Source organism: Impatiens glandulifera, chromosome 1 (genome assembly GCF_907164915.1).
Source record: "Impatiens glandulifera chromosome 1, dImpGla2.1, whole genome shotgun sequence".
Taxonomy (NCBI): Eukaryota; Viridiplantae; Streptophyta; class Magnoliopsida; order Ericales; family Balsaminaceae; genus Impatiens; species Impatiens glandulifera.
This window is the reverse complement of record NC_061862.1, coordinates 113426580-113436763: the sequence shown is the minus strand read 5'-3', so window position 1 is coordinate 113436763 and position 10184 is coordinate 113426580. Positions and strand designations below refer to the sequence as shown.

Sequence of the window (10184 nt, the reverse complement as noted above, 5' to 3'; positions counted from 1 at the left end):
TACGATGTAGTGTTGGGACTACAATGGTTCGATCAGGTACGCGCTTGCATAGTTCTTCATTCTTATTCCTTAATTATTTTGGATCACGAAAAGACTCGAGTGATACCAACAAAAAGAGAATTAGAGGGTATGTGCATGTTCTCGGCAATGCAGTTCAGCCGAAGTCGCAAACGTGGTAAAAAGACATTTGTCACTTTTGCTAAGATGGATGATGGGAATGGGTCCAAGGGAAAAGAAAAAGCACCCGAAGAAGTCCAGATAGCGTGTGTCGAAGTCTTCAAGGGACTCAATGCCAAAGACACCACACAACCATCAACTCCACAAAGTTTGACCACAGTTTTCGTTGGTCAAAGTCAGTCCACCTTCACTCTCGCCAAATCCTTAGGAGAGGAAGCAGATCTTGCTCGAGCATCTTTGGATGAAGACACCAAGAAGATGAAGAAAGGGGCATATTTGAAGAGGCGCGCAGTCGGGTTTAAGGAAGGGGACCGAGGAATAGGGAAATTACTCATGCATCAATGTAAATCTCTACAATCTTTGCTCAAATGGTTTATGCGCAAATACGAGGGACCGTTAAAAATTGAGTGGCGTGGGGGAAGGGTCTATCCTATGTCGAGAATTGTTGGGAAAGAGAGGATCTCTTGTGTCAATTCAGGTAGAAGATTGAAGAATATCGGTCTAAGGTCGAGCCGAGGACGACCACAACTTAGGTGGTGTAGAATGTCACGACCCAATCCAGAGGATGTCGAGGCTCATTAAAGTCTTGGCCTCATAGTGCGCTAATCTTTTTAACCCAAGGGGAGGCCCAGTTGTCTAAGTAGGCCCAATGAATTTTCTAATTAAGGAAGAGATTAGAAGATATTCTAATTAAGGAATGGATTAAAAGATATGTCTAATTAAGGAAAAGATTACAAGAGATATTTTAAATTAGGTAGAAATATTCTAATTAAGGAAGAAATATCCTAAATTAGTGTAATTAAATTGTAATTATAAGACAATTCCTAATTTAGTACGTCACAAAGTCCTATAAATACATCAAAGGTATTTCATTGTAATTACCAAGTATTCAATATACAATTTTTATTCTCAAGTTCTTTCTTTCTCTAAGTTCTTCTTGCATTGTGTAAAAGGGCTTGCTAGCTAGAATCTGCGTCGATCTAGTCTAGTGCCACACGGGCCAAATTTCATCCCGTGACAGTATGCTGAAATTTGAATAAGTCATTGGTTGTTTTGTAACCGTCAATACGTGTCAAGTTCTTTCTGAGATCATGTATTAGAATCATGGGGGGTTGAGGTAGCGTGTAATGTAATCTTTTTCCTAGTTTTTAGTTTTGTTTTAGACGGTTTCCTTTGTATTTCTGTAAGGCTATTTATAGTCATTGTTGTTAAATTAATAGATATTTAACTTTCGGTTTAACAATTTATATTTTGTATCAAACTCCAACACCAATACCATCATCGGCACCGTCAATCAAACCCAAGATTTTGCAAAAATAATAATAATTTGATTAAACTAACGTTCTTTGTGGTGGGTTTGTTTTTGTTTACTTACACTATTTGAGGAAGAACAAGTGATTGAGAGATAATAATTCTTATGCTCGTCAACTTTCATGTCTTCCATGTGATTGTGATTACTCAAAGAAAGAGAGGATCATCTTAGTTTATTATTAACCTTCTTAACTGTTTTGAGTTTTTGATACTGATATAAGGATTGGACTTCTTTCTTCTAGTTTTTTTTACTTTCTCTTGTGAAGATATGTTTGTTCAGATCTGTTGTTTCATTAAAACCTATTTAGAAGAAGAAACAATCATCATAAGTATCAGTTGCAAATTGATTATAATGGTGATATCTTAATTTGTTTTGTTTCTACGTTGACCAACTTCAATCGATATTTGGGTTATGTTATTTATTTGAAAATAATCTTGGGCATTATGGAGTTATTTGATTAATTATGTGATTTCTTTTCTTTTACATGAAAGTATTTTTAAGATAAGTTTGAAGGTAAGTAAAAATTATGTTATTTGAATCAATATTGTTACATGTATAAATATATACTTAACGTATTTAGCTTTTTTTGTTGAGAATTCAATTGTGTGAAAGATAGATTAATTTTTAATTGGATAATGAACCTTTTTTTAGTATATAGACCTCCTAGGAATATAGAATCAAACTATTTCTTCTTATTTGAAGAAAGGAAAAGGAAACGTCGCTCTTTATTTTATCTTAATTTAATACTAAACAAGTATGAACTAATTTAATACTTGTATCATAAATTTCCGGAATTGGTTTTCCTTTTCCATAAAGGATATAATTGACAACTCTTGTTAATTGAAAATAATTCTAAATAATCCAAACCAAATAAGACCGAGGCATAAATGTAATTTAGGTTCATAATTGTTGGTAAGGTTCCTTTGTCTTAAAATTTCTTTTCACTGAAGACTGAATTTATTTGCCATTTTTTTAGCATTCTAAAGAGTTAGTTTCTTAAATGCAGATTGTGGTAAAGATGATCCTGAGATAAAATATGAGTAGGAAAAGGACATTAGAAGTTTACTAAAAGAGGAGATAGAGTTACTGAAAATTGTTAGTTATGATAACTTGAGGCGAACCAAAGCTTCAATGATGGATGTCAAGAAGACGTCTTCTCATTACCAGAAAGAAGCAGAAAAGTTTAATATGGGAATGGAGACTTGTGAAGGGGCGAGAGAGACAGCAGAAGCAGAGTTCGTGAAAGAGTCTAAGATTACGAAAATGTGGAAACTTAAGGCAATTGAACTCGGATGGACAGTTTGATTACTAACTAAAACACATAGGTATACTTGTATAGAGATTAGAGAGTGAGTGAATTTGATATTTGCTTAGTTTTCTTTCTTCTACTTTCTATTGGATAGATACAGTTAAAGACTTATGTAATTAACAAAAGTTAGTTGAATTAGTCCGAACTGAAACTGTTTATTACTTTGTTTAGTTTACTGTGGTAACAATTAGAAGCAAATTTGAAGCTTAACATGGAGCTGAACAAGCACATAATCAGAACAGATTTGGTATGACTTTTTGCTTCATTAAGATAGTCTACTTTAGTTTCATGCCATAAAACAAACAGTAACCAGTCTAACCAGATATTGGAATGCCAATTGCCCCGAGGAAACATAGGTCCAGTCATTTCTTTGAGTCCGCATGAGAAGTAAATCTTCAAATTTTATGATTATGACTTTGTGAGATTCATAGAAATTTGAAGTTTTTAATTATATTTTTGAAAAATGATTTTTCATTCAAAGCATAGTTAACGGGAACGATGCATAGACTATGGCAAAGATATTATCAAACAAGTACAAGTCATGACATGATGAAACAAAACACAACTTGATCACAAAAACAGAAAATCAAACTCTCCTCAAACATCTAAGTTGATTTCTCAGTAATTGGTAAATCCAAATAACGATCATCAAACAATTATGTTTTGGTTGATAATTTGAACATGGATGGATGATTGGATAGTGAGTAATTTGGAAATAATCACAAATAATCCACATCAAACAAGGCCTAATGATAACATTGATGAGACCTTTCAACACTAGGCTAAGAAAGTGTAAGAGTTTAGGCTAGGATGTAACCTGTTCACTAAAGTACTCAACTCTATGTTCTATGGACTCAATCCTTACCAAACTAGTTATTTTTACATCACTTTCATCTTGCAAATATGTTCTACAAATAACAACCAGTAATGATTGTTGTAACTGAAATATTGGGATTCTCAATTCCTAAATTTATGAATATATTTCAGGTTCAATGTCCTAATAAGCTTTGATAAGAGAAACTGAAAGGTATGACAGAAGAAATAATGTACATACCTCATGGACTTTGAAAATATGAGTGAGTGTATCCAAGTCCAAGGCCAGAGCATTCCAATGGGTGATATCTTCTGAAAAAAATATAACTCGGGATTGGATCTATATGCGACTTCTCCAAGTCTGGCTTTCAGAGATTTATTCTCTTCTATGAGCTGAAAAACATAAACCCAATATGCAAAAGAGTAATGTATTATTGCTTTCATGCAAGCCAGATGGTGGTTAAGATTAATTTAACTGCTGCACTTTGCTAACTTTATATAAGTTTTGATAACTTTATATAGAATAAACTCATAAATAATCCCTTAAACTATTGGTCAATTTTGAAATTCGCCTTTATATATCAAATTGTTTTGATATAAACTATTTTTGATCCATAAATTTAAATGATAAAGTTTTTGAGGGCTTATACAATTGATGAATACTTTGAGCCTTGAGGGCTTATTTTATCATCTTCTGTTGCAGCCAAGGAATCCTGAGATTTGTTTTCCTTTTACCAATCATTGTTTGCTCCTTCATATTTCCTATGAGCTTGTTTGATCAGGGGTAATTTGGAAATAATTAAGATTATGAAATCAAAATTGTTTGATGAAAAAGTAGAATTTTTGGGTTAAATTACTAAAATATTCTTTCCTATTTAGTATTTAAATTAGTTTGGTATTTTTATTGAAAAATGATTTGATTGATGATATGAGAAAAATGATAAAATCAAACAAGCTCTAAGTGAATGAAACCTCCAGGACAATTTTCTTACCTCCTTATTGGTTGAAACTAGATCTTCAACTTCTTGCTGCAATGCTGAAATAGTTTGAGATGTAATATCATTATAAGCTGATTCCAACTCTTCTGCTGATGATGTGAGATCAAAGAAAACACCCTCCACTATAAACAGCTCCTCTAGTAATTTTACATCTTCAACATGTAGTCTCTTGCTCAGCTAAACAGATAAATGTCGTCAAATGAAGATAAATCAATCGAGTATGACAGGTATGTGAAATCTTTTTAAATCTCACCTTGTTTAGAATTCTTTCACAAGACCCGTCATCAATCACTAAAGATGGACGGTCCTGATTTCTTGAGCTAGACTTCTCAGTTAATATAATAGATGAATCCTCCTGATTTCTGTGACACTTCTCATCTTTGATGTTGATGCATTGCGATGTCTTCACATGCCTTGCTCTATCAAAAGAAAAAAGAGAAGTTAAAAAAAAACAAGATGACCCAAACAAAGTTGAAAAAATAGGAATTTTATATTTGAATTTTGATAGACTTGGCCTTGTTTGATGAAGAGCTATTTGGATTTAATCCTAATAACCCCTTATGGCCTTATTCCTTCATCAATCAAAATACTAAATTACCACTAGGGCTTCATCGATCTTTGGTTATTTGGATAACTAGCAGGTTATTTCAAAATAATCTTGTTCAATGTAGGTTATTGCAAATTGGGTTATTTGGGGTATAAATAAATATATAATGATTTAAAAGAAAGAAAATAGATAGGTAATATTTTGGTTGATTATTTGAATGATGGGATTGATAAAAGGATTAGTTAATCTCAAATAATTCATAAGATCTAACAAGGTTTTGCTTTATTTTTATAATATTTTAAAATATTAATGACATTTTGGTCATTTTTACATCAAACAAAGTTCGTTTTCAAATAATGCAAACAACCCTAATCAAAGAAGCTCTAGATTTTCTACATACCTGGCTGCAAAACGTAGAGAGGAAAGAGTTTCAGATGCATTTGATGAACTAGGTGAGCAGCAACATAATAAAGCAGCTTGTGAAGTCCCTCCCTGTGATATGGAAGGACAGTATTGTCATATAAGTTGAATAGCAGTTTGAATATAATATTTACAAGATCTTTAAAGTCGGTTCTTAACAAGTGAATCTTGTAGAATTCGAGTAAGTTTAGAATCACGAAACGGGATGTGATTCTGTTTGCTGCCTGGTGAGCCACAGGTCAAAGCATTTATGACATTGCCAAGAGCTGAAAGAGACTTATTAATTGTCTTAGCTTCTTCAAGAGTTTTCCCTTCGGCTCCTGTTTTCTCTACTTTCTCTGAACCAGCTAAATCCATAAGAACTAGCTTCCCAGTTTTACATCTGTCATATATATAACATCAATCATTATGAGTGTCCTCAAATTTTCTCCAAAGAGCATTTATTATAGTAATTATTATACATACTTTTTATTTGTTGATTCCTGATGAACCGTGAATATATAAGCGCAATGACTCCTACTGCTTGCTATGTTCATTTCTGTTTATGCTATAAGGTCACACATAAGAAGAAAATAAAAAGTAGAGACAATATTGAATCACCAATAAGAAAATATAGGATACGGGTCTCTCCAACAGCTCTATTGGCAATGCCACTCTGAAATAGGTCATTGTTCATATGAAAACATAAACTAGTTTCTCAAAAATATGAATGATCGATCCTACAGTACTGATCTTAATTCTTACCGACAGAATCCTTAATGCATCAGTAGGGTCTACAACAGAGATCTGGAAAACGTATAAAAGTGTATTTTCTCAAGACCCCATATACATATACAGTTTATTAACACACTTTGTAACTTAATATAAATGATTAAGTGTTTATTTGAATTAAGTTTAATTGATCATTGTCAAGAAAATTACTTAAATCTTTCTATTCAACTAAAAAGGTTATTACTAAAACTAAAGTAATCAAGTAAGAATGTCCAAAAGACAATTTTATCCCTGATAATTAATCAAATTACATTATTATAAGTGCAAAATGGTCTTTTAAATCTTTTCTCCACATTTTATCAAATCAACTTGCATCATAAGTACTTAAAACTTATGACACTTTACTCATTTGACACTTAAATTGAATATTCAGCACGCATGTATAAAAATACAACAATAATAAGACTCACCTCAGTCACTCCAGACAAAAGCATGCCCTGTGTTTTGCTTTCTTTGATCTGTATGTTATCTTTTGACAGATCAAATAGGTCCCTAATGACAAGATGTTGTAGAAAAGAGGAGCTCTAATAAATTCCCACAATTTAAATAGGCTTTTCAAAATCACGTAGTGGAAGAATAAGACGAGAACCTTATTTTCTCCATATAAATCTCTACCTGCCAAAGTAACCATAAAATGGTGAGATTACTGTTCTCTAACAAAGACAATAATAACACTAAAAGGTTTATACCATTGACAATTTTATGGTGTACTTTATCGATTCTTTTGAAACTCCAATACCCTCAAAAAGTCCCTCAACTACTCTTGGTAGCAACCCTTTCTTATTCTCATCACATGCTAGTATGTTTGGCCCCTATGTATAGATAAATTGCACATGAAAACCCAAGTATATTCACATCTCTAGGATGTTGTAACGAGTATTGGTACCTCCATACTATAGGTCTTTCCAGCTCCAGTCTGTCATAGAAGCACAATAAGGAGATGAATAAAGATTTAATGTTAATAGTACACCCTTCCTCTATATTACCGAGAAAAGTAACCATCATTATAAATAGAAGCATAAGTAAGGACTTGTATAACTGATCTTCAAGTATTTTAGTTCTCAGATTAAATTGGTGCAAAAGAAGGGCATTTTTATCAATTTTAAGGAAATGAAATCATCACTCACAATAACCTCCTTTCCTTAGTTGCAGACACTATCAAAAGAAGTATGACATTAAGGGAAGGAACATATTTTGAGGCTCTGATCTGTCAATAACATTTTTCTACAAGTGATAGAACTATGTTTTCAGACAATGGAATATATTTTTTTTTCTTTTTTGGGCTAGCTAGCAGATGTCACAAAGTATGCAGGGCATCATTCTTGGATAGTTGTTGATTCATTAACAATTGATGCATGGTATTCTTTCAGAGTAATCAATAATTACTAGCATACACAGTACTACTAAAAAAACAAAATATTTTGAGACTACTAAAATTGGTAAATACTCAAGCTTAAAACTTATCCAGTCATGGTTTTTATAGTAGATGAAACGATAGTTTCAAAAAATCTATCTAAATTGATAAGCATAATGTTTCACCACAAAGCATGAAGCAAACTAGGAGTAATTGCTTGAGGCCTACATCCTACCAGAAGTCTTGTAAGGTCATTTATCACTTCACCTTACATTTTACCATTTCCGAGGGAAAAAATGTATTATGTTTAATAAGCCTTGAATTCTTTGCACAAACAAACAGGATATCAAGTATATTTATGAAATATCCACTATTTTTGCATACTATTATATATTGCAACCTTCACATGCATATCAATTCAGGATGTAAAGCACGAGATGGAAGCTAACATGTCTTGGTTACCTGTCCATAAGTGATAATTGTTCCATTTATTGCATTTACAGCATCTGATTGATGAAGAAGAAAGAAGTTATTCACAAAAATTAATGTTTCCTACTGTGCATCCTCGAAGAAATTTGAAACCGTCATATTGATTTACGATTACCTCGTATGATAGGCATAGCTATAAATGAGTAGACATCCACCTGTTCAGATTCATCATAAAACACCTTATCGAAGCTGAAGGTAAATTCTCCTTCTCTTTCGTCCTACACCAAACAATCATAAGAAATGAACTATTCGTATCTCAATGTCTCTGTGTACATAAATTGAATAGTCAAATCCTTCAGATAAACTCGGTTCATGCGAATAGATAGATCGTTCACTTTCTTAGAGAGTATCGATAAATGTATATTAAAGGAAGAGAAATAGAGAGAGTGCCTTGAGGTTAAACGACTCTGAGCTGATGCTTTGGATGCAGATTCCATCTCCATGATCCTTTATCTCCTTAGAGCTAAGAGGTCTAAATCGAGCGCAGACAATTATATTCGACATTAGCTTGATCTCTAGTATATCAGTTCAAGAGAAAAATCGCCAATTCCGATAGAGAGAGATTGGAGATTTCAGAATTAGTGACGGTTGCAACGTAGTTCTGCAGACTGATACTGAATACAGAATCAGCGGGAAATGAATCAAAATTTACTTATTATACATTGTCAAGTGTTCCCATGTATTTTATATTTAAGAATATGCAATTTTAAACATCCCGCCAAAATCGAACCAATTCGTTTGGAACGGTTTTTTCTCATAATCGAACGGGGATGGGGCGGAATTGTATTTGTGATCTCGATCCACCCCCGATCTCACCCATTTATGCCCCGAATACTATAAATATAATTAAATATATTAAATCACCAAAATTTTATTTCGTTATAATAATATAAAATTTCAATATATTATAATATATATTATATTAAAAATTCCATTTATATAATTTTATTATTTTTAAAAAAATATTTTATTAATGGTGTCCTGCGGGATTCTCCGAAACCGAACAAAACCGAACGGGACGGGAATGGTATTAAAAATTTTCTCAAAATAAAAACGAAACGGAAATAATAAATGCATTCACCACCTCGAACCGCTCTATTGTCATCCTTACGTATATTTGAATTAAAATCCTTAAACTTATACTATATATTCAATAAGATACTAAACTTATTTGGAAAACATGATTTATACTAAAAATAAATGGTTTTATCTAGATACATATTAAATTATGTGTAGATTTCAACCGCAAGAGAATTCATTTTGAAAATTTATTATCAGAAAGAATTGTTGATGAATCTTGAACCATTATTTATTGGTTACATTTTGATCCACATATTTGTATTTTAAAAAATATATTTTAATTTGTATATAGTATAGTTGGAGTTAATTAGAATCTTACAGTTTTGGCTGAATTTTATGTTTATATGACTAACAAAATTCAACATTATGAGTTTTTTTTGTTTGAAAATAATCCAATATTGAGTTGGATTTGGGTTTAAACACGCACAAAATTATAAATTTACTTAAATATCTCATTCATTCTAATATGAGAGAAATAAGATAATATTTTAAAATATTTTTTAATTATATATATTAACAAATTTAATAAAATTAACAAATTTAATAAAAAAAAACACTTCAAAACTCAATTCAAGTTATCTCAAAAACCTAATTTGATTATGGTAAGAAAACCTAATTTGATTTTGGATGAATAAGTTAAAAATACTTGTATATTAGGATATTAATTATTTTATTATTATTATTTTTATGAATGAGGCTAGCATTACTCACCCATTCCATCCACTTCAATTTAAAATAGACACTAATTTAAATTGTTAATGTTAATTTTTTTAGATAAGTAATTTGGTCTTTGGATTTGTATATTGAAATGCACAAACATTTGAGGTTAGTTTAAAAAAATTTCAATAGTGGATAAGTTTTAGTTTGCCAAAATTTATATTAAATAATAAAATTAAATTAACAATAATATATAT

At 31.5% G+C, this 10184-nt stretch overlaps 1 protein-coding gene across 1 annotated transcript; it reads right to left on the bottom strand.

Annotated features, from left to right (window-relative positions):
- Positions 1 to 3465: 3465 nt before the first annotated feature.
- On the bottom strand, positions 3466 to 8727 carry LOC124921518 (kinesin-like protein KIN-1). The gene is made up of 15 exons (XM_047462225.1): positions 8581 to 8727; positions 8306 to 8408; positions 8164 to 8207; positions 7234 to 7263; positions 7037 to 7159; positions 6937 to 6962; positions 6758 to 6839; positions 6321 to 6362; positions 6198 to 6231; positions 6042 to 6114; positions 5736 to 5958; positions 5557 to 5648; positions 4863 to 5028; positions 4604 to 4786; positions 3466 to 4004 (listed from the first exon to the last, which is right to left on the bottom strand). Exons 1-15 carry the CDS (start codon positions 8692 to 8694, stop codon positions 3756 to 3758), a joined length of 1584 nt encoding a protein of 527 aa, XP_047318181.1. The 5' UTR covers positions 8695 to 8727; the 3' UTR covers positions 3466 to 3755.
- Positions 8728 to 10184: the final 1457 nt, after the last annotated feature.

Excerpts from the sequence above, each read along its gene's own strand:
- LOC124921518 (XM_047462225.1), bottom strand. The coding sequence starts at position 8,694 with ATGTCGAATATAATTGTCTGCGCTCGATTTAGACCTCTTAGCTCTAAG. Across the intron at positions 6,963-7,036 it reads ACACCATAAAATTGTCAATG|GTAGAGATTTATATGGAGAA; the intron begins GTATAAACCTTT and ends TTACTTTGGCAG. Across the intron at positions 4,005-4,603 it reads TAGTTTCAACCAATAAGGAG|CTCATAGAAGAGAATAAATC; the intron begins GTAAGAAAATTG and ends TATGTTTTTCAG.